Below are 25,685 nucleotides of genomic sequence, written 5' to 3' on the forward strand. Positions count from 1 at the left end.
CAAATTTTTTACCCTACTAAATTATGTAAAAAGGGCACTATCAAAATGGTCACCCCTTTCATTATCATTGATTGGCCGAATTAATTCTATTAAAATGAATATCTTGCCTAAATTTTTATACCTTTTTCAGGCCTTACCCATTTTTATTCCTAAATCTTTTTTTGATTCTCTTGATTCTATCATATCTTCATATATATGGAAAAATAAACTTTCTCAACTAAATAAAGTTCATCTTCAAAAGGCTAAAAAGAATGGAGGTTTAGCTTTACCAAATTTTAGGTTTCATTATTGGGCAGTCAATATACGAAACCTCACGTTTTGGTCATATTAACCATATAACAATTACAGCACGGAAACAGGCCATCTCGGCCCTTCTAGTCTGTGCCGAACTCTTACTCTCACCTAGTCCCACCGACCAGCACTCAGCCCATAACCCTCCATTCCTTTCCTGTCTATATATCTATCCAATTTAACTTTAAACGACAACATCAAACCTGCCTCAACCACTTCTGCTGGAAGCTCGTTCCACACAGCTACCACTCTCTGAGTAAAGAAGTTCCCCCTTATGTTATCCCTAAACTTTTGCCCTTTAACTCTCAACTCATGTCCTCTTGTTTGAATCTCCCCCATTCTCAACGGAAAAAGCCTATCCATGTCAACTTTATCAATCCTTCTCATAATTTTAAATACCTCGATCAAGTCCCCCCTCAACCTTCTACGCTCCAAAGAATAAAGACCTAACTTGCTCACCTTTCTCTGTAACTTAGGAGATGAAACCCAGGCAACATTTTAGTAAACCTGCTCTGTACTCTCTCAATTTTATTGACATCAACCATTGACATTAACCAAGAGGACTCTCCGTTTTGGGTTTCTTTAGAAGCTAACTCTGTTAATAAATTTTCTATCATCTCTCTTCTCGGATCCTCAATTCCTTTATTTTTAAGTAAACTAACTGATAGTTTTGTAGTTAAACATACTTTGAGGATTTGGGTACAATTTAGAAAATATTTTGGTTTATTGAGATTTTCTCTTTCAAGTCCCATTTTTTCTAACTTTTTTTTAAACCTTCTATGAGTTTTCAAAGATTAGGATAGACTCGGTATTAAATACTTCCAGGATTTATTTATTTGTTGGAGGAACTCTCTTTACGTTTGAGCAGTTTTTAGTTAAATATAGCTTACCAAAAACCCACTTTTTTCGATATTTACAAATTAGAGACTTTCTGCGACTCAATTACATACGTTTCCTAAAAGTCTCGATAAGAATTTATCAGATGTAATTTTTAATTTGAAACCTTTTCATAATGGATCAATATCTGATACTTATGGTACGTTGTTGGGAATGAGAAACACTCCTTTAGACAAAATTAAAAATCTCTGGGAACAAGACTTACAGACTTCAGTTTCTGAGGAAACTTGGAATGAAATTTTTAAATTGGTTAATACCTGATCGTTATGTGCCCATCATTCCCTCCTACAATTTAAAGTGGTCCATAATGCCCACATGACTAAAGATAACCTGTCTCGTTTTTATTCAGATATATCTCCCTAGTGTGACAGATGTAACAATGGAGAAGCTTCATTAATTCATATGTTCTGGTCATGCCCAAATCTTGAAAAATATTGGAAGGAAGTATTCCAAACATTGTCTGTACTTTTCAAAGTAAATTTTAAACCTAACCCTTTGACTGCCTTATTCGGTATTATTGGAGGAAAAGATATTATCTTGGAGACACCTGATTTGCATATTTAGGCTTTTATTTCTCTTATAGCTAGGAGGGCATTGTTGCTTAAGTGGAAGGATGTTGCTCCGCCTACTCATGCTCATTGGTTAAGCGATGCTATGTCATGCTGAAATTTAGAGAAGATTCGTTGTTCAATTTCTGAATCGAGACAAGACTTTCAAACATTGTGGGGACCATTTTTGAATTATTTTCAAAATCTTTATTTTGTTATTATGTACAGATGTTGGCTAATAATATGTTTTATATATGATAAGGATTTTTTCCTTTTTTCTTTCTTTACCAAACAGCTTTTCTTGGTAGTGGGTTCAGATTTTTTTTGTATAATAAAATTAGTACTTTTCAATATTACGATTCAATTTAATTTACATGAATATGGAGTAATGAGACTTTTAAGGCATCCGTTAGTCTTGCGAGACCATGGATCTGCGCCTGGAAAGTCTTCACTCTTCAGGGCGCAGGCCTGAGCAAGGTTGTATGGAAGACCAGCAGTTGCCCATGCTGCAAGTCTCCCCTCTCCATGACACCAATGTTGTCCAAGGGAAGGGCATTAGGACCCATACAGTTTGGCACCAGTGTCGTCACAGAGCAATGTGTGATTAAGTACCTTGCTCAAGGACACAACATGTTCCCCCGGCTGGTGCTCGAACTCACGACCTTCAGGTAGCTAGTCCAATGCCTTAACCACTTGACCACATGGGGTAATGAGACTGTAAGTGTGAGGTATAAAATATACCTCATGTATAATGTATAATATACCTCCTGTACTCTGTATTCCTTTATGTAAGAAATCAAAAATATTGATAAAGAAAACCTAGCACATTTATTTTTCCTACATTTACACACTTAGTCCAGCGACGTGGAGCATACGGATCCTTTCTTTGCAGAAGTCGGTGTCCACAGCAGGGGTGATTGATAAGTTTGTGGCCTAAGGTAGAAGGAGATGAGTTATTAACTTCAAGCTTTCTGCATTTTCACTCAAAAAGTTGAACTGCATGTGCATGTAACGAGAGCTATATAACTCATCTCCTTCTACCTTAGGCCACGAACTTATCAATCACCCCTGCTGTGGACCACCTGGAGGTCCAAGACGCTCTCGTTACATGCACGTGCAGTTCAACACTTGAGTGAAAATGCAGAAAGTTTGAAGTTAATAACTCATCTCCTTCTACCTTAGGCCACTAACTTATCAATCACCCCAGCTATGGACCACTTCTACAAAGAAGGGATCCGTATGCTCCATGACTGCTGGACTAAGTGTGCACGTGTAGGAGGGGACTATGTTGAAAAAAATGTGCTAGGTTTTCTAAAATTGACTCCTTCTACCTTAGGCCACAAAGTTATCAATCACCCCTCGTAAATTGGGGAGGAGCAATGACTGAAAGCAAGGAGTCCGCAGGTTATCCATAATTTTGGAGCTGGAGGAGGAAGTAGGTCAATAACCAGAATCCATGAACTTAAGGTGCTTGGAAACAAGCTAAAGCCATCTGGAGGAATTTATTTTTTGGTCAGAGTGAGTTTTGAAAGGATGTTGGAAACAGATTCAGTAATAATTTTCAGAAGAGAAAAAGATAAATATCTTCCCTTCAAATACAAACGTTTGTATTTACAAAGAGCAGGGATGTAGACTAATGCATCTCCCTCTCAGAGTCAGGTTAGCACAAGATAGTTTTGTACTGTATGATGCTATAATTTTGTATCATATATATATTCCCAATGACAAATCTGTAATTGTTCTGATATAATATCTTTCTTTTAATCTTTGTTTGTAATTTCTTAGATCCTTGACGAGGCGCTTAAGATCTGTAACTACATTTTCACGATTATCTTTGTCCTGGAATCTGTATTCAAACTAGTGGCCTTCGGTTTCCGCCGGTTCTTCAAGGATAGGTAAACACTGCGATACTGAGTAATGATATTGTATCCATGATTTTGTTTGGCTTTATTAGCATGGAGAAGACGCAAGTTCAGCTGGTAGTCCTTCTTACCTTTACCCCGCCTTGTTTAAAGTCAAAAATCAACGTCAAATTCACGTTTATTCTCATAAGCACAAGTACACATATGCACGGGTGCAATGAGAAACTATTTTGCAGCTACATCACAAGTACAGAGCATCATATAAGCAGCATTCACAAGAAAAACATGGAGTTTCTAGCAAAAACAGATTTTCCTATTTGGCAAACAAGAAATTATTCCTATGAGGAATAATTTCTGCTTTAATATACTAGAATGTAGCACATGATGCAGAAAGATTTAAAGCACAGACTAAGACTAGAATCTAATGGAAAGGTATTGGTTTTAACCATCATTTAGTGTCAACTTTACTTATTTTATTCTCCTTAATTCAGCTACTTTCCCTCATTAATTGTTGTTTATGTTTACTTAGTCCCAGTCGTTATTCAGCACCTTGAAAAATTAGAATCATGAAAGGTATGCAAAACATATGGAATAGCAAATGTCACAATACAATATGTACATTGAAGCAAATACTCTGTACCAGTGTACAAGAAAATGTAAAGACTGTTGTATGGTTAATAATCTATGCATCTTTTGTTAAATGAGGTTAATATGGGTAAGTATCTTGATATTTACCATGAACATTTAAGGATAAAGTGCTTGTTTCTGTGCCCTATAAATCTATAATTCCATGACTCTTACTTGCAAAAAGTACTGGCTTTGCCAGTGACATCTGCATCCTGTAAAAAAAGATTTTTTTAAATCGCTAGGCATACAAAACCATAATGCATCAACAAACTCGAATATAAAAGCAAAGAGCTGCAACATATGGACTCACTGATTTAAAAAGGTTGAATGAAGGCAGTGTGTCAATGTGATCATTTATTTAAGTGTATTTCTCTGCATTTAGAGCATGCAGTATGTAACTTTGTCTCTGCTACTGTGTTTTGCATTTAATTCCCCTTTTGTGATTTAACTCCAGATGGAACCAGCTGGACTTAGCTATTGTATTGTTATCTATTATGGGAATCACCCTCGAAGAGATTGAGGTGAATGCCTCCTTGCCAATAAATCCCACTATTATTAGAATCATGAGAGTCCTCCGGATTGCTAGAGGTCAGTAAAACATTATTCATTGAGGTGTTTTTAAAATTCCTGTTGAAGAGTGGATTCATGTCCCTTTGTAGAGTTACTCTCAAGTAGCTCCTTAAAATTAATTATGTGTTTTTAATATTGGGTGAGATGAGAGCCAAAGGGGGAAATGGGGAATGTTTTTCTTAACAGTGAGTTGCAATCAGGAATGCAATGCCTGTAAGTTTGATTGAATTGGATTCAATAATACCTTCTGTAAGAGAATTAGATTTATTTTTTGAATGAAGAGGGTGGCACGGTAGCGTAGTGGTTAGCACAACACTTTACAGTACCCTTTACAAGTTCAATTCCCACCGTTTGTATATTTTCCCTGTGACTGCGTGGGTTTCCTTCAGGCACTCCGGTTTCCTCCCACAGTCCAAAGATATACCGGTTGATCGGTTAATTGGGCATTGTAAATTGTTCTGTGATTAGGCTAGGATTAAATCAGGGGATTGCTGGGCAGCAGAAAGGCCTATTCTGTCCTCTATCTCAATAAATAAATAAATAAATTTAGTAGAACTACAGAGAAAAGGGCAAGGAGAATCTCTGCCTGACACAGTGACCATTTGTTGCCTTTGTAGTACTTAATTCCAGGGTTTGAATTTCCTGGTGACAGCAAAAGGAACAGAAACCTGCCAGATCATTTAGACCAAATCAAAACCTCTCCTTTCTCCTCCCATGCCTTAGCCCCATCTCTCGCCAATCACTTACGCTGATTTTTGAGACATTGTCTAGAATTTGAGCTTTCTCCCCTTAAGAGTAAATTAATCTTGGCAGGTGAGTGGATGAGGAGTAAATTCAGCAGCATGTCTTCACCTAGAGCTCTGGAACTCTTTCCCAAAGGCCACAGATAGATAGAAATTAAAGGAGATTTTAAGACTGAAATGGACTATTTTTTGCTGAGTAATGCTGCTAAGGATTTGTGTAAATGAAATTAAGTTAAAGATCACCTTAGATCTAATTGATTAGCAGTTTAGTCCCAAAATACCATATGGCATTTTGTAAAATGGCATATAATCTCAATGGCTATTCTAAAGTGCAGCTATAGGCTTAACACGCCTGTTTATAATTCTGAGCTGCATGAACACCCAGCAAAGATCAGATGATGTTTGTTCTCTTTATAAGGCCAACTTCCAGTGGAACTGAATAGCAATTATTCAGTCTTGAAGTACCAAAAGGTAGAAGAATGTCATTAACTTTAAAAAGTGAAATTGACACTTTCAAACAAAACTTATTAATCAACTTATTAAAACAGAACATCCTTAGACATTCTAAAGTCAAGTGGTCAGAAAACATCTGAAATGTGTTGGCTTTACTGGCATTTACAATCTTTGCTTATGTCCTCAAAAAGTCCTCAAGCTCCTGAAGATGGCAGTGGGAATGCGAGCCTTGCTAAACACAGTAATCCAGGCTCTACCACAGGTGAGCACCTTTGCCGAAATTTTTTGCAAATAGCAGGGAACTTCTTAGGGAATCTGACATGCTAAGTTGGAACTATTTATAGTCTTGAAATCTGATATGTTTACATCAGGAGATACTGTTCTGTTTTGTGGTCTTCTTGCCACAAGAAATAGACAGTTCCACAGTGGTTTACAATGCTATCTAACATCCCTGCCTACCCCATCATTACATTTGGCTGCACCAGATTGATCTGTATGAAAGGCATGAAAGACAAGCTTTTCACTGCACCTCAGCACATGTGACAATAATAAATCCATTCCAATTCCAATTCCATGCCTCCCTGTCACCACACTGCAATCTGGAACATGCTGAAGTCAGACCTTTAGATAAATACTTCCAAAGTGCTTCAATGTCAGCAGTAAAAATCTAAAAGATTTTAAATAATGTTTTGCCTGTTCTGCTAAGTCAGTTGGATCACAAACAAGGACACAAAAAAATCTCACTTCAGCACTATGGTCATCAACAATGAATGTCAACTTGGAAAATTAGATTGGAACTTGAAAGCTGTCATTGCAGGAGATTTCAACCAAACCACCTTGAAGAAATCTCTGAACAACTACCACCAACATATCACCAGTGGAACCAGAGGACCCAATACACTTGACAACAGTTATACCACCATCAAGAACACTTACCGTGTTATCCCATGACCACACCTTGGAAAGTCTAATCACCTGGCTGTACTTCTACTTGCAGCATATTGGCAGAGATTAAAGACTACAGCACCATTGATGAGGACCAAGAAGATATGTTCAAGGACGGAGGGTGAACACTTCCAGGACTGCTTTGAGTTGGTGGACTAGAGAATGTTCAGGGATTCATCTTCGGGCCTGAATGAATACGGCACATATTTCACTGACTTCATCAAGAACTGTGTGGGTGAGTGTGTGCCTTCATGAACGTAACAGACATACTCAAACCAAAAGCCGTCGATGAATCAGGAGGTTCGTAGTCTGCCAAGGGCTAGATCTGTGGCATTAAAGAGCTGTGATCCAAAACTATTCAAGAAATCCAGGTACAACCTACGGAAGGCACGTTAAGAGTGAAAAAATCTATTCCGTTTGAAGTAGAGACGGAATCGGATACAGGCTATTACTTCCTACAAAGTGAAACCTAACACCATGAATGGTTGTGTTGCTTCACTCCCAGATGAGCATCATCGTCTTTTATGCACGCTTAGAAAAGAAGAATAAAAGTATAGCTGTATGAATCCCTGCATCGTCCGTCAATGCTGTGATTTGTCTCAGAGCCCAACCTGAGATCGACTTTCAAGAGGGTGAAGCCTCACAAGGCACCAGGCCCCATTGGTGTGTGTGGTAGAGCTCAGAAAACCTATGCCAGCTAATTGGCAAGAGTATTCAAGGACATCTTAAATCTTAAATCTCTCTCTGCTGCATTTGGAGGTTCCTACCTGCTTCAAAAGGGCGACAGTATTGCTAGTGCTCAAGAAGAGCAGGGTGAGCTTCCTCAATGACTATTACCCAGTGACACTCAGATCTACTGTGATGAAGTGCTTTGAGAGGTTGGTCATGACCAGAATCAACTCCTACTTAAGCAAGGACCTGGACTCACTGCAGTTTGCCTGCCACCACATTGGGTCTCCAGCATATGCAATCTCACTGGCTCTCCACTGGGCATTAGCAACCTTGACCTGGACAATAGTAATATCCATGTCAGGTTGCTGTTTATTGATTACAGCTCAGCATTCAACACAATTATACCCTCAGTTCTAATTAACAAGCTCCAAAACTAGGGCCTCTGTACCTCCCCCTGCAGCTGATCCTTGATGTTCTCACCAACAGATCATAGTCTGTGCAGATTGGAAATAACATCTCCTCCTCGCTGACAATCAACACTGGCACACCTCAGGGATGTATGCTTAGCCCACTGATGTATTCTCTCTGTACACACAGTTGTGTGGGTAGGCACAGCTCAATCAGCATCTATAAGTTTGCCAATGACACAACTATTATTGGCAGTATTTCAGATGGTGATGAGGAGGTGTACTGGAGTGAGATAGATCAGCTGGTTGAGTGGCGTTGCAACAACAATCTTGTACTCTATGTCAGTAAGACCAAGGAATTGATTGGACTTCAGGAAGGGGAAGGTGAGGGAACACACACCAATCCTCATTGAGCGATCAACAGTGAGAGCAGTTTCAAGTTCCTGGGTATCAACATCCCTGAGGATATTTCCTGGGCCCAACATATTGCTACAATTACAAAGAAGGCACAATACTGTCTAAATTTCATTGTGAGTTTGAGGAGACTTGGTATATCACCAAAGATACTCACAAATGAAGAGCATTCTAACTGGTTTCATCACCGTCTGGTATGGATGGGCCAGTTTTAGATTAGAGAAAGATGCAGAAAGTTGTAAGCTGAGCTACTTGCATCATAGGCAATAGCCTTCCCAGCATCCAGGACACCTTCTAACGGCGATGTCTCAAAAAGGCAACATCCATCATTAAGGACCCCCCTATTGCCAGGACACGTCCTCTTCTCATTGCTACCGTCAAACAGGAGGTACAGGAGTCTGAAGACACACATTCAACATTTCAGGAGCAGATTCTTCCCCTCTGCTATCAGATTTCCGAATGGATGGTGAACCCAAGAACTCTATTTTTTCCATCTCTTTTTGCACTACTTATTTAGTTTAATTTTCTTTATATATAAAATTCTTATTGTAATTTATAGTTCTTATTATTATGTATTGCAATGTACTGTTGCTGCACAACAAATTTCATAACGTATGCCAGTGATATTAAACCTGTTTCTGTTTCTGAAGTGATTTTTTTTCAGTGCAAACCCCTAAAGCAAGTGTGCATTTTAGATATTCTAGGCTGATAGATCACCTCGGCACTCTGAGCCACCATTAACGTTTAACACCAAGCAAGTTAAAGCTGTAACCTTCAAAGTGGGCACTCCAAAGTCGCCACTAATGTTCACCAGATCAGAGAGGGACATTGCCTCGATCCATGCTTTGCTTTGTCCATGATTTGAGTTGTTTCAGTTGCAAAGGAGATGGAGAATAGAGAGCCTTCAATGGAAACATGATGTGTTAACCTGCAGTGTTCTCAATCTGCAAAATGCTGAACCCACCTCATCATCATCCTTTTGCAAATAAATTTGTCCTTTCAACCCCCATCATACATACTGTTATTTTCCAGTGCTACAACAGTGACTGCCTCCAATCCCACCTTAGCTTCTTGGATGATAAAACTCATTGTCATTGTCACCTCCAGATCGAGTGGACTGATATTGACAATAATGTAGGAAGGTCCAGCAATAAGAACCCTTAATGTAGGAGAGTGCTGACTGCATTTGAGGTTGAGTGGGGGACTATTGATGGCTGGTGATCCTGGAAAATGCCAAGATCATGAAAGTCCTGCTTATTTCTAGATTATATTGGTTGACCAGCCATTCTAGGAGAGAAAACCAGCAGTAGAGTGATCCCATCAACAGAAGATCAAGGCACGGTGAGCCTTTGCCACACTGACAAGGAGAGGGGTTGGGAATTCATCATGCAGGGCTTAAGTGTCCTCAGGACATGGTGCAACTGAGAGTATCTAAAGGTGAAAAATACAACTTTAGAAATTGGAAACTAGTGGCTGATCAGCAAATCAATCAAATCAGAACTTGTGTTCAGAGTGCAGGGTGCCATTAATTGGGTACTTTCCACTCCTTACAATGCATTTCTATTCACAAACTGATGTCCAATGCAAGTTAGAGGACCTCCAGTAGTATGTGAAGTACTGAGTTGGGCAAACAAAATCCTTGCAAGACCTAACCAGCAATTTTTAAATCATTGGTGGTAGTTAAAAAAAGATAGGTTTTTGCTTCCAATTGCATATTTCTTGTTCCCACGAAAATCTGCTCCTTTGCCACTGTGCAAGAATGTGTGCTTCGGGTTCAATGAAAAATTTCATCTCTCTTCCCTTGAAAGACAGAAACATTTGCAAACCATTCTCTGATGTATGCCAGTTACTCCTAGGAGACTTGTCATTGGCTTGTAAAGACGTTCTAAATCTGTCTGGATTCTTAATCCTCTTGTCTCAGAAGAGAATTTTTATGGTGCCATTGCTCAACCAGCCATCTTAAGTGTTAGTGAGCATGAGATTGTTATGTCCATACAGATGACAAGTACACCGAATGATAGCTTGAGATCTGACATGATTTTACTGAAAGCCCTTAAAAGTCAAAGGAACGATAAATCTTTAATTCAGTCTGAGCTTGGGTCAAACCTCATGCCCTGACAGTGAAACCTGGAACTTTATAAAAGAAGTACTTTTTATTCACTCCTGAATCTCATTGCCAGAGTTGGATTGCTAGCTGGAGAGAAATTCAGCCGTACAGTGTTTATCCGATACTGTGACTGAAAGTGGACATGGCCCACCCCCAAGAGGGTTTCCTATACATAAAATCTGACCTGTCAGTTGCAATTGCAATCATTTTTGTGTGGAGGGTGTATTTTCCACCACAGGCATACACACAGTGCTGTTACTCCTTGTGCAATATATCTTCAGAAATTATTCACTCCTGTCACTCCAGCTTTCACCGAGTTTTAAAAGCTCTACTCTCTGAGTAGTAAGCCCTTTCCAAAAAATGTGAAACCTGTTGGGTAGGTTCATGGGATCTTCTTTAATTATCTCCTCACAACTGCTTCATGGATTACTGCCTAAATCAAATCTCTTCCTCAAAATCACCAATGTCCCGAACTCACAACCCCTCCTCATTATTTGGTAGCAGGGTAACTCATTATTGCCCCTGACTTACTGATAATGGAGCCAGACTTTATCCTTCAATTAGTGATTGCAGCCATCTGCTCCTTTGCCTCAGCCTTTCTTCCAATCACTAGCCCTCCCAGTCATCCCTGCCCTCAGCCTCAAAACTGCTTGTAGTGTTCATGCACCATTCCCATTCAGAAACACTATCTCATGATTCTTCAGGACTGCAATGTACAAGCCTATGAATTCTGGGATCCTAAGCGAGGCGCCCACCATGGTTTTAGTCATTGGCTTTCTAGATGCGCAACACTCAAAAATCTGCTTTTAGGTTATACTTATGACTGTTCAGCTCTAATGCCATATTCAGGTTTGCTGATAACACCACTGTCATAGGCTGAATCGTAAGTGGTGATGAATCAGCATGTAGGAGGGAGATTGAAAATCTGGCTGAGTGGTGCCATAACCACAACCTCTTACTCAATGTCAGCAAGACCAAGGAGTTGATTATAGACTTCAGGAGAAGGAAACTAGAGGTCCATGAGCCAATCTCATCAGAGGATCAGAAGTGGAGAGCATCAGCAACTTTAAATTCCTCTGTGTTAATATTTTGGAAGACCTATATGTAAGAGGTTGGTGACCACTGTCTCAGCTGAATTTGTGCTGTGTCCTAGGATGGGATCAGCGGAGAATTGGCATTAGTAGGAACTGTATTTAGGATTGGAACCAGCAGCACATCTTGGATGTGAGATGTCTTTTCCCTGTGATCCCCTGGCATGGAAATTTCCATAAGATTACAAGGTGGATCATGCTAAATTTCCACAGTGACACAACATAACCCAGAAATGGCCATGATTTTCTTCCAGTCTGAAAATTTGGAGAAGTCTGCAATGTTTAATTGAATTTCTAGGATTAGACTTTTGAAATCTAAGTAATAGTTTTTGATTTACATCAGCTTCTATATTTCTTTACTTCTGCAATGTTCTGATCAAAGGCTTTGTCCGTTCTCTGTATTGTGTTTAAGAAAGAATGGAAAAAAATCATGTATTGATATAATATCTCTCATCACTAGGACTTTCCAAGGTACTTTACAGTCCCTGTAGTACATTGGTATTATCAACACTTCTCTAAAGAAGGGAACAGAGCACAGCAAGCTTCCAAAATGACAATAGATGGTGACCAAGTAATCTATTTGAATGATAATGATCAATGGATGAATATTGACCAGATCAACAGGGGAAAACTTCCCTGCTCTTCTTTGAATAATGCTTTGTGGTATTTTAAATCCACCAGAAAGTAGAGCTAGGAATCTCTAAACTTTGTTCATCTTTCTGTCTCTGATCCAAGTGATTTCTATTTCTGTGTTGTTCTAATGTTTGCTATCTGCTTTTTAACACTTTCATTTACTTGTCACTTAGTTAAAAACATTTCATCCTGTAATGAGTATAAGCCAAGAAGTTAGCAATTGGGATATTAGCCTATGAATAATTAACTATCAACAGGATACTCTTAGTTTATTAATGTCTCCTTTAAAAGTAAGGTGCATGTGAAATTAACATTTTAAACATTTGTATGTTGATATTCCAATCAATAATTTCTATTCCACTATCTCACATTGAATCCACCATATTCAGCATGTATCCCCATTATAATTAATTAATCTGGATGGTAAAGGGTTAGAAACTTCCAGAAAATATTCCAATATCATTTAATCAAAGAATAGTTTTAGAATGGTTCAAGATTAGTATTCATTAGACAAAAGACGTTAAACTATTTAAGGCATCTTTTGTGCAAGTCTTAAACATTCAGCCATGGAGAAATACTTCATGATCTTCCTCTTTTCTTACAGGTTGGAAATCTTGGTCTCTTGTTCATGCTGCTGTTTTTCATATTTGCAGCTCTTGGAGTTGAACTTTTTGGGGACCTAGGTGAGATAATGCATACTGAAATATATTTATCTTGAGCAAGTGTTTCATTGTTTGATAGCCATCCCTAGTTCCTACAATTGTTTTCATTTTAATTGCCCTTTGGCAATGTGACGTCATAAGAATGGATGGTTGCCCAAATATGACAGTTCATTTTTATCAGTTAGCCAGCAACAGATAACACAGCAATTCCTCAGTGGTGGTGATGTTTGGAATATTCCTCCCCGGCATGTTACCATTCGCCGTAAAAAGCTTCAAATTACTCACACCCTGTATCTCAATCTGTTATTCTTCTAATGCATAACATGGATGGAGATTAGTCAACACAAACTCTGTAGAATATTAATTTTTGTTGTCCTTTGAACAGGTAAGGTTTCCAATAGCTGCAAACAACAGAAGTCTCTAACGCCCATTAGCCTTCGTGTGTAGCTAATTATATGTAGGCCCATTTTGTAGCAGGTCTCCAATTGTCAAATGTATAGCGATGAAACAAGATAAGCCATTTCTTAGACATATACTAATTTTACACTTACTTCAGTGCTTCTTCGAGCACCTTTGCACCATTCACCACAAGCGGGACTTGCTGATGGCCAAACATTTTAATTCCCATTCCCATTCTGGCATGTCAGTCATAGCCTTCTCTTGTGCCAAGAAAAGGTGGAGGAGCAACATCTTATATTCTGTCTGGATACCCTCTAACCTGATGGCATGAAAATCGATTTCTCCTTCTGGTAAACAAATTTCCCTCCCTCCCACCCCTCCTTCCTTATTTCCCACTCTGACCTTTTACCTCTTCTTACCTGCCTATTACTTCCCTCTGAGTTCCCTTCTCCTTCCCTTTATCCTATGGTCCACTCTCCTCTCCTGTCAGATTCCTTCTCCAGCCCTTGACCTTTCCCACCCACCTATCGCCTTCCAGCTAGCCTCCTTCCCCTACTCCCACCTTTTATTCTGGCATCTTTCCCCTTCTCAGTCCTGAAGAAGGATCTCAGCCCAAAATGTTGACTGTTTCTTCCATAGATGCTGCCTGACCTGCTAAGTTCCTCCAGCATTTTATGGGTGTGTTGCTAACTCCGGTGATCCTCCTCCCCTTAGTTGCAATATGGATGCAATAACAGACAGCACTTGGATGAATTGCTCATGAGGATACATATAAAGTTTGATGATATTAATATGTATTTACTGTGACATATTTCATTTTTGAATAACATGGTAGTAAAAGCTTTCTTAACAAAGAATATTTGTTATCCACACTTCTAGACTTAATGATCTCATCAAAATGGATTCAAGTACATTTACAATGTCCTAACCTGGCCCAAAATCAAACATTTTTCCTTGGATTTATACAATATTAAGTATATTTATTCAAGCATGGTTTAAGGGTTAACCAACTGAAAGCTGAAGGTGATTAAAGGAGAGTACCCTATTAGAGCTGATGCCTTTGATCTTTACTTCGGATACTGTCTGTGTGGAGTTCACCCGTTCTCCCTGAAACTGTGCAGGTTTTCTCCAGATATTCCAGTTTGCTCCCACATCCCATAAAGATCCAGGTTGAGGAGGGTTGATGGGAATGTGAGGGAGATATAATGGATTAGAGGAACTCAGCAGGCCAGGCAGCATCTACAGAAAAGAGTAAACAGTCGAGGTTTCAGGCCAAAACATTCAATCAGGTTTTGGCCCGAATTGTCGACAGTTTTCTCTTTTCCTTAGATGCTGCCTGACCTGCTGAGTTCCTCCAGCATTATGTGTATGTTGCTTTGGATTTCCAGCATTTGCAGACTTTCTTACATTTATAATGGGTTAGAGTAAGATTACTATAAAAATGAATGTTCAATGGTTGCTATGGGTTTGGTGGACCAAAGGACCTACTTTGGTGCTACGTGAGAGTGCTGCGGTAACACGGTGGTTAGCAGGAAGCTATTGCAGCTCGGGGCGTTGGGTACAGAGTTCAATTCCAGAGTTCTCTAAAAGAAAATTTTCACATCCTTCCCATGAGGGCATGGATTTCCTCTAACAGTGCAAAGATTTACCTGTTAGTAGGTTCATTGTTCACTGTGATTAGACTAGGGTTGCTGGGCAGTGTAGCTCATTGGGCAGAAGGGCCTGTTCCACGCTGCATCTCTAAATAAATAAAGAGGGAGTCCTGAACTTCTACACAGTACATATGTAAAAGCTCTATCAGAAAATCCAGAAATTCCTCTATTCTCTCAGAAATGTTTTTCATATAAATGTATTGATAATTATTGATGTCCTAATTTTAGAATGTGATGTCTATCATCCCTGTGAGGGCTTGGGACGGCATGCCACTTTCAGAAACTTTGGGATGGCTTTCCTCACCTTGTTCCGTGTATCAACTGGAGACAACTGGAATGGAATAATGAAGGTAAGGTTTTTCCTCTTTTAGTAACATTCCGGTTGCCATTGGAAATGGTCATCCAACATGTTTCCAAACGAAACTTTGAGTCCATCTCAACTATTGAAGCTTCAAATAAGCAGCTGATTTCTTATTTAGAAAATCTACCAAGAAAAGAAAAATAATAATTATCTGACACTTTCAAAATCACCAGGATCCGAACTATTAGTAATGAACTGCTGCTCAAGTGAAGTCACGGTTATATTTTAAGCAAAGCTAGTAAATTATTTGTATATATCAAGGTCTCAAAAATGTTTGCTGGGACAGACATCCACATCATCTACTTTGAATATGTTGGGGTCACTCAGATTAGGCAGAATCTACAAAGGGAAACAAAGTTAACATTTCATGTCATTGTCATTGTATCATAGAAGAACAATTGTTAAGTCCCTGCCTTCAAATTCCTTCCTATCTATTTAACTGGTGTTCGTTTCTTAATTATTTAGCAGTTATTTGTCAAGCACCTGCCTTAACATTTGATAATATCTGATGGTTCTGACACTGGGCACTGCAACATACTTTCTAAGGTCTATGTAACCTGTGCTCTCTTTTAAGTCTCTTAATTTGCCAAAATTGAAACACTATTTTAGGTAATATTACCAACCAACCTTCTCTCATTAAATTTAGAATTTGCATAAAACTATTAACAAAGGGAAGAAATTCATTTCACCATTAGTAGTCTTTGTACCAATATCCAATCAATCAAATCTTTTCATAATTTCAACATCCTTTATTAATCTCTCAAACTGTATCTTCTCCTCTGGAAATAATGCCAATGTATTGTTATAAATATTATTTTGGTGGAATTCTTGCTCTGTGTTCCCAGTGCATTCATTTTAAACTGGAGCACTAAATAACTTCTAGTTTTCAAGATTTTTGAAATTCAATATTAAACTGGAAGTAGATGTTTTAATTGAGCAACATGTATTGTTACAGCAGGGTACAGTTGTCGGGAGGACAAGAATTGCATTAAAATTAATCTAAGCTTGGAGCATTTATTAGTCTGTCCTTGTGATTCTGTAGTCATGCCTTGATTCATTCTGGAATTGGCTTACTTCTTTAACAACTACTTCTTTTACCCCACTGGCAGGATACTTTACGAGACTGTAACCAAGAAGGCACATGTTACAACACAGTGGTATCCCCAATCTACTTTGTGTCATTCGTACTGACAGCTCAATTTGTACTGGTGAACGTGGTCATCGCAGTACTGATGAAACACTTGGAGGAGAGCAATAAAGAGGCGAAGGAGGAAGCAGAACTTGAGGCAGAGCTGGAACTGGAATTAAAAATGTTAAATACCAATCAAGGGAATATGGACATTATGACTTGGGGAGGCAGTGAAGGCAGAGATGCTGGTGACAGCCCAGGAAGCCCATCTGAGTCTCTCCAAATCAAGATGGATTCACCATTTTCTTTAGAACCACCACTGGTAAGAACAAAACTACCGATCATCTATAGATTTCAAACTGAAAATACGTCACACCATATTTTATTTCTAAACAGAAAGGTAGACCTTGCATTTCTAAAGGGTCTTTTGTGGTCTCAAGTGATCTCAGAATGCGTCACAACTAGCAAACTAATTTTGTTACATAACCACTGTTGTGTAGCAGATAAGTTGACCATAGCAACCTCCCATAATTAGCAATGTAATGAGTAGATTTTCATTTTCTTTGATGTTGATAAATATCAACCGCACATATTATAGCCTAATGCAAGAAATGAAATAGGTACCAAGCATAGAAAAACACTTGATCAATAGAAGACTGCTTTTAATTTACTCCATATGCTGTTGGAGCTCTTTATATGAGGAATGGTGTAGTTGTAGCCAATATCTCAAGATGCCTTTGTATTATATTAGATAGAACTCAATCCATTGGGTTTTTTATAGTGAGTCAGTTCTCTCCATAGTCTCTGTCATTGTGCTCTATATTATTTCCAGAGGATTGGTTCCTATTACTGATAGTCTAAGAATGTTCTACTTTAAGCAGGAGGAAACAGGAAGACTTAAACATTTTTATGTCTGCAGGGCTTTCTTGGAAAGAGCTTTAAAAGCATTGAAGAGTTTGTGAAAAGCAATCATTGTTTCTTTCAACATAGCCAGTTACCATAAATGACAACTGTTTTAGGTAATAATTTAAGAATAAAAGAATTCCTAAAGAATTCCTGTGATGTTCTTCAATGGTGCCGTGAAACCCACATCTACCTAAGAGAATAGATGTGGCTTTAGTTTAAGATTTTACTAAAAAGCCAGCACCTTCTGTGTGCCCTCCCACATCATTACCCTCTGATCATTCTCTGAAACCTCTAAATTCTTCTGAAGTCTTTGAGTCACAACTTTAACCGCTTGAATGCTGTAACAATGTAATAATGTATGTGCATGAACTTGCTTCTGAAATTCAGCTTCATTGACTTCAGTGGAGCTACATTTAAGAAACATAGTTCATATGAACAGAAGTCAAGTTACAGAGAGAGATAGAGAGATAGAGAGAAAGGAAGAGAGGGAAGAGACTGCAGATGCTGGAATATGGAGCAACACTAAAACTCTTATAGTTAATGATGGTTCCAGCAACCCAATATTGCTGTCCCAGTGCTTATGGTTGGCCATACTTATTGTGAGGAACTCAGCAGGCTGGGCAGCATCTGTGGAAATAAATGTGGATGCAGTGGATGCTGGAATATGTAGCAACACTAAAACATTTGGAAGATTTTGGTAGGTCAGGCAACATCAAAGTTGGGAAATAGTTGACATTTCAGGTTGAGATCAGATGAAAGGTCTCGACCCAAAACATCGACAGTCTGTTTCTCTCCATAGATGCTGACTGACCCGCTGAGTTCCCCCAGTGCTTTTGTGTTGTTGCAGAAGACAAATTACTATCCTTTTATGTCTTCAGAGTAAATTTGGAACAGACAGTAGTTTATTTGATGAGACTGATGAACCAAAGATAGTCAACAGATAGTAATTAAGTTTGTTGAAAAGTATAAAAGTATTGGATCCATGGTTCAGCCCATTAAAGTCTTGAACTTAAAAAAGGCTAACTTTCAGAATGGAGAGTAGATTAACCACAACATCTATTCATTGTTAAGTCAACAAAGCAAAGCAAATTCATTTAAGTAGTTAATTAATGTACTAGAAAAGAGATTTTTAATCCCTGGATGCGAATGATAAGAACCAACATTAAACAAAATGGAAAAGTTTATATGAAGACAAAAATTAGTGGTAGAATGAGGAGATCAAGACTTATAGAGGGAAGAGAAGTAACTGTAATGAGTGCCAGGACAAAATGTAACAAAATACACTTGCAGATGGTATCAACTTCAATAAAAAAAAATTTACGTGCAGTGAGAGAGGATAGATTTAGATATGACAATAGTTGAACACAAACACGTAACTGTGTGGGTAGAATGATAACAGATGTAGTGCAATATATTCCCATCTGCCATTTGTACAGTTAATGTAAACTTTGAATATAAGAAGGAGAGATTGGATTACAATTTAAGTGGAGGATCATTGAGACTGATTTGGAGGGTCAGGCATGAAAGTTAGAAGGTGATTTTAAAAAAAGGCAGAGGTGTGATGGCCTTCACAAGAAGAGGTATAAGCACAGCTGTACTAACACAGTACTAATAAAGCACAATTGGCATATTATGCTCAGTTTTAACATCGCACTTAAGGAAGGGTAGAGTTACCTTGGCATTCAGAAAGAATTCATAAGAAGTATATGTAGAAAGAGAAGTGAAATATGATAGGCAATTGGGTAAACTTTGGGTTTATGTCAAATGGAAAATAACTTAATGTTTAATATTTCAATTAGTTCGTCTGTCTTTACAAATATATAAATGATATAAATCCTCTACAAAATATCTCAGCATGTTGTCACCTCACAAATCTATGCCTATCTTTCTGTCAACTCTACTCAAATGTCTCCTTTAGCTAGCTGTCTTAGCCACAGCACTGAGTGGCCCAAACAGATGACATTATCTGACAGGGTTCCCAAATTGGTCACAGCATCAGCTGATGGGTTTGTGGTCCAAGAACCACGTTCACTCTCAAACAAGAGGAAATAGGCAGATACTGGATATCTAAGCAATACCTACAAAATGCTGGAGGAACTCAGCTGGCCAGGCAGCATCTATGGAAAAAGAGTAAACAGTCAACATTTTAGGCCACGACCCTTCATCTCAAATGTCCAAAAAGCCCAAAACGTCAATTGTTTACTCTTTTTCATAGATGCTGCCTGATCTGCTGAATTCCTCCAACAACTTGTGTGTTACCACGTTCAACCTGCTACTTTCCCTTGGATGTCAGAAGCCCCTCCCAGTGAAAAACTTTGATAACCTGTCACCCCACCTCCACTCCTCCCCAACTTCCACGACCTTAATAGTCCATGTCGGACTGAAACTCTACCTATCCCTTCTGATTTGTCCATTGCTAAGACTGATTTGAGCCTCTAGGAGTCTCTGACCAAGTAAGTTGTGGAGTTCTGTACATTATGATGTTGCTGAGTATTGTCCTTGATGACTGCACCTGAACTTTGAGGCAGACTACACCGGGTTCAGATCCCACTCGAGAGACTTTACTGCAAAAATCTCATTTTAAACTGCAGTCCAGCATTTAGTGTTGGGCACGTGGCCAAGTGGTTAAGGTGTTCGTCTACTTATCTCAAGGTCGCTAGTTCGAGCCTCAGCTGTGGTAACGTGTTTGTGTCCTTGAGCAAGGCATTGCACATCACACATTGCTCTAGTCTGTGCGAGGAGTGGTGCCCCCCCATAGACTTCCAATCTGCGCCTTGTAAGGCATGAAAATGTCCGATGCAGGCCACTCACGGTCTGAGTCGACGTTCCCTCCCTCCCAGCATCGAGGGGTGCTGCATTATTGGAGGTGCTATTTTTACACCAAGGCCTGGCCTCCTCTCCTCTCTCAGATAAATGTAATAATTCCAAAAGCAATATTTAAGGAATAGTCAATTTCCTTTTGGTGTCCTAGCTTATTTCTTATCTATTTATCACCATTGCCGTTATAAATTATCTGCCATTCCTCACACTGGTTTTTTGTGGAATATCTGTGAGTTATAATGTCGTAATATTGCTGGTAGGTTTTGTGCAGTTTAGCTTCAGGTATCAAGATGGGATCATATTGGAAAATAATTTGGAAAACTCTGTCCTTTGTGACTGATGGACTGTGACCTGGACCACTAGTCTTCTTTATTTCTTCATCCCCTACAGCTTTTAATGAATTCAATCTCTCCACTAAATTTCATCTCAGTGGATCAGCCTCTTCTTGGTCCCATTCTTAGCAAACCAGAAGAATGCAGTCTAGTGGCTTCACTTAAGCTATGGAGTCCTCAAAGATCTAACTCTCATTTCTCCACCACTATGACATTTCTCACTAATACCACTCACTGATCAGCTTCTGCATGTATCCAGATATACCTCTGTACCACGTTGCTCAACCCCTCTGTGCTATACTGATGTCCTGCCTTTGAGGAGACACCCTTCTATATTTTGAGAAGTCCAATATCATCATCTTTTTCTTCCATTACAAACACTGTACTCATAAACTCTCAGATTCTACAACTCACCTCCAGACTAGAAACAATTTGTAGCAGCTACCAACTTGCATGTCCTTAGGATGTGAGAGGGGACTAGAGCAGTCACAGAGACAGTATCATGCTCCCTACTAACAGCACCCTCAGTCAGGACTGAACATAGGTCTCTGGGGCTGCAAGACAGCAGCTACACTAACTGCCGTTTAACACCCTTGTCAAACAGTAATCCATCTGTCTCATTCCAAATGTTTTAATTGACTCCCTACTTCAACAGAAGGGAGAGAATTCCAAATTTCAACGACCCTTTGCTTGAACAAGTACTTGATTGCTTTTTGTGAATCGGGTTAATGGTACATAAATGAAAATACCTCAATAAGGAAACAGCTCAGGGATATCAGGGATAGATGTGCAAATATAACATTAATCTTGGTATATACAATATAAGGCAAGATGATTGTCTACAGAGTTAAATATCTTGTTTTGAATTGGCTGAAAGGAAAAAAGATTAGCATGTCTGGAGTGCCATGAACCACAATGGATTCTGATGAGCAACCTCCAAAAGCAGGTTTCCTCAGCTGATCCTGGAGGAATAAAAGTAGAGATTTGTTAGAACCTCTTATAGTAAATGATGGTTGTAGCAACCCAGTATTGCTGTCCCAGTGCTTATGGCTGGCCATACTTATTGTGAGGAACTCAGCAGGCTGGGCAGCAGCTGTGGAAATAAATAAATAAATAGTTGGTGTTTCGGGCCCAGAACGTCCTTCAGGCCAGGAAAGGAAGGGGGAAGATACCAGAATATTAAAGTGGGAGGAAGGAAAGGAGGACCAGCTTGAAGTTTATAGGTGAAGCCAGGTGGGTGAGAAAGGTAAAGGGCTGGAGAAGTAATCTGATAGGAGAGGAGAGTGGACCATGGGAAAAGAGAAGAAGGAGATGACAGACAGGTGAGGAGAAGGGGTAAGAAGACAGAGTGGGGAATAGAAGCAGAGGGAAAAAAGTTACTGGAAGAAGAAATCATGCTGTCAGGTTGGAGGCTACCTGAGGTTAGGAGGTGTTGCTCCTCCACTCTGAGAGTGACCCCATCCTGGCAAAAGAGGGGCCAAGGTCTGACATATCAGAATGGGAATGGAGATAGGAATTAAAATGGTTGGCCACCAGGAAATTCCACTTTTTGGCAGGTGGAGTGGAAGTGCTTCACAAAATGGTACCCCAATTTATGTCGGGTAAACCAATGTAGAGAAGGCCACATCAGGAGTAATGGATACAATAGATTTGCAGGTGAAGTGTTGTCTTGCCTGGAAGGACTGTTTGGGGCCCTGAATGGAGGTCAGGGAGGAGATGAATGGGCAATTCTGTTGCTTGCAGGGATATATGCTAGGAGCGAGATCAGTGTGGAAGGAAGAATGGACAAAGGAATCACAGAGGGAGCGAATGCTGTGGAAAGAGAAGAGTTAAATGGAGTAAAGATGTGCTTAGTGGTAGGATCCTGTTGAAGATGTGGAGTATGATATGTTGAATGCGGAGGCTCATGTGGTGATAGGTGAAAACAAAGGAAACTCTATCCCTGTTAAGGTGGCGGGTAGATGGGTTGAGCATGGATGTCTAGGAAATGGATGAGATGTGGGTGAGGGCAGCATCAATGGTGGAGGAACTCAACCAGTTCACATCCACTTGGGCTTGTGGTACTGATGCCAATGGAACATATGTGGTATTTTCCATATGGTTACTGGTATATATAGATACTGTGTGGTCACACCTGCCAGCCTCAATTGCTGTACCTGAGGCACTTCTAGCATCTCTGGAAGTTCCCCGTTAACCCTTACAACTCACTTAGCTGCTCAACCCCATGAGTTAATATTATCAACGATCTGAAACTGAAGCATTACTGAAACACTATTCAAAGAGGGATGAGACTAGAAGGCTAACATTCATAGTTACAGAGTTTAAAGAAGAATTAGAAAGGAAGGGGGTGACCAAATTAGTTTAAAAAGACAAGTACAGCTTGGAAAGGGTGATATGTTGGGCTGATCACCAAATTAGGCCATACAATTTGTACTGAAGAAGAAAAAAATGCAATCACACCACTGGGATGTACTAAAGGTTTCCCAAAAGAGACTGAAGGAGATAAAAGAGGAAATCTACAAACTTGTGCCAAGTATAAAATAACTGGAGTTGTTCTAGCAGAGAATTTCAATCATTCTAATTCTTAGTAGAATATAGTAAAGGTATGAGAGCATAGAATTCATAAATTGCATTAAGAAGCATTTTTTGAAGCCAGTTTCTAGCAGGCACAGATGAGAACAAATGAGGGATTTATTTTTAGGGAATGAAGCCGGATGGGATGAGGAAATAAGCGTTCCACTTAGAATGTTGAAAGGGACTGGATCTCTTTCTGAAAGGATGGTAGAGGCAGATCCCTATTACATTTAAAAAGTAATTTAGATGTATACTTGAAAATCCATAACCTGCAGGTCTACAGAGCTATTTCTGGAAGGTGGGATTAAGCTGGGAAACTCTTTTATAACTAGCAAAAGCAAGATGAGCCAAATAGCCTTAAACTGTGCTGAAAATAATTTCTGTTTCTATGATTTCAATGATTTGAAAATGGCTTATCAAAACTTTTACTTAACATACAATTCTTAAGCCTCCAGGCCTTTTCAATGCCTTGGCTACAACTAGTCCACTTGTACACATATAGATTTCTATCTTAGTGAGCATTCCAGCCCCCAAACTAGTGAGCCAGGTCTATTTAAGATTTAGGAAACCAGTGATTCCCAGTATTCAGAGGTCCTAACAGTAGCCTCATCTATTTTTGTCTCTGATAATTATTGGTTGATGGCAGACAAACCTTGCACAGCCAAAGGAAAACTGCATGAAATCTAAGCCCTACTATGTTCAAATCCTAGCCTATTTCAGTGCCTTTTCTCCACATTCCTTCAGTGTTGCTAAAAGTCATGAGATGTTTCAGCCACAGCAGTCTATTATCTGTTTTGTTATCCAAATACCATTCAGTCAAGTTAAGAATTACCATCTCTGGTTCAAGTTATTCCTGAAATCTAATAGTTTCTCACCTTGACTGCCCTAACTTCACAATCTCACCTATGTATCCATCTTCTCAAGCACTACCTCGGAGCAGATGATTCTTTATTTTCAAAAAGCCAATATTGCTAAATAATAAATAAAGGTGTTTAGAAAAAATTAAAAACATTCATGCATTATTAACATCTTGTGTTTTTTCTCTGAACATTGCAGACAATGCGTTAGAGATTTTTTTTAAATCCTGAGGACTGCAGGACAATTCTGGGATGTTTAGGTCAACTTTATAGCTCTCCAAAGCCATAATGAGTGTGTGTGTGAATGAAATTGAACTTTATAGCTTTTCTTCCAATTTGCTTTCATTTATCTGTTGTAGAGATATGGAAGATTATAAGTTATTTCTGAATGCAGGAAAATAGATGCATAGACTGAGAAATTTCAGAACTGAAATGAGGGTGGTTAATGACTTTTAATCTTATTGTGTCAGACAGGTTGCTGTAAGACAGGTAATTATGTAATATTTTAACACTGGAAACATTTTATGCAAAGCAAAAATGTACTGTATCTAATAATTTTGCATCAGGATCTTAAATGAGAAATAAGAATATGTTGCAATGAATAACTTGAATATACAATTAAATTAATCTATTTGCCTTTCAATTTTTGGAACCAGTGCCTTCATTGTTGATGTGGATTTGTTGATATTTCTTTTCCATCTCCTGTCCACACCTTTTTCTCCATTCATGTAATTCCTCTTTATCCACTATTCCCCTTCCCTTCTCCTTCCAACGTTTCTTCCTGCCTCCTTTGCATAAACAGGACAAGCAATTTTTTGACAACGTCTCCCTGCTGATCCAAGGTTCATTGGAAGGAGAGTTAACCCTCATGGACAATCTCTCGGGTTCTGTCTGCCACAACTATGCCATCCCACAGCAAAACAAGTGCTGCACTGAGAAACAGGTTAATAATTCTAAATTCTTTGTCAAAGTCCTGCGTTCAGATTTAGAACCTAGGAATTAACTAAAAAGATCAAGACTAACCGAGGCAAAGGAATGCAAGAAATGTACTGGCACCTTTTCAATACTCTCATTTTAGCTAGTATAGCATAGAGGCTATTTTTCACTCCCTGAAGGAACAAACAAGCGTAAACTGCACTTAAATCAATGAAACTTAATTTCTATTTCTATTTATGGAGTTTTATACCTCTTTGGTAAGTGTTTCTCTCTCTAAAGGAAATAGAAAATATGCACCATCCAAGAAGCATATAGACTTGTACTCAGCATGTTTAAGAATAGTTTATAAAGTAAAAAGAAAATCACATTGTTGCTCTCACAACAGCTGGAAACCCTTAGACACACCTAAACCATAGTACTTTTGAAGTGTAATTGAGGTTGACCATGGATGTTACATCCCAGCAAGCCAGGCCAGGTGTGAAATGGAGAGTAAGCTGTTGCTCATGTAGGAGTCTCTCTCTCTTCACGCAGTTGATGAATCCAAAGGAATGGTAGTGACTGATAGAGTTTTGCACCAGCAGTGTCACAGGAGTTGCCAGTCAGTGTTGAACTCAACATAAGACTGCTTTAGGGACTCCATCTCCAGATTCTTCCTCAGGGTTTACTCCCAAAGCCTTCCCCATGAGTGGGTATAGCCACAAGGCAGTGGAGGTTTGAGGTCAGAGTTTTCCTTCTAGATGGCTGACGAGGCCCATTTACCCGAAGAGACTTACCTTTGTCCCTTCTTCTGTTAGTAG

The 25,685-nt window shown here is 39.1% G+C and overlaps 1 protein-coding gene across 3 annotated transcripts in view; it reads left to right on the top strand.

The window, feature by feature from the left end:
* The window catches only part of cacna1g (calcium channel, voltage-dependent, T type, alpha 1G subunit), a 363,171-nt gene that overhangs the window by 287,393 nt on the left and 50,093 nt on the right, over nt 1-25,685 (top strand). For all 3 annotated transcript variants that reach the window (XM_063074200.1, XM_063074202.1, XM_063074201.1), the window contains exons 26-32: nt 3,522-3,631; nt 4,680-4,813; nt 6,183-6,253; nt 12,865-12,943; nt 15,202-15,323; nt 16,444-16,785; nt 24,755-24,895. In XM_063074200.1, the coding sequence (XP_062930270.1) occupies nt 3,522-3,631; nt 4,680-4,813; nt 6,183-6,253; nt 12,865-12,943; nt 15,202-15,323; nt 16,444-16,785; nt 24,755-24,895 (999 nt within the window). The remainder of the gene's footprint in view (nt 1-3,521; nt 3,632-4,679; nt 4,814-6,182; nt 6,254-12,864; nt 12,944-15,201; nt 15,324-16,443; nt 16,786-24,754; nt 24,896-25,685) is intronic.

The sequence above is a fragment of the Mobula hypostoma genome, chromosome 22, assembly GCF_963921235.1.
Source record: "Mobula hypostoma chromosome 22, sMobHyp1.1, whole genome shotgun sequence".
Lineage (NCBI taxonomy): Eukaryota > Metazoa > Chordata > Chondrichthyes > Myliobatiformes > Myliobatidae > Mobula > Mobula hypostoma.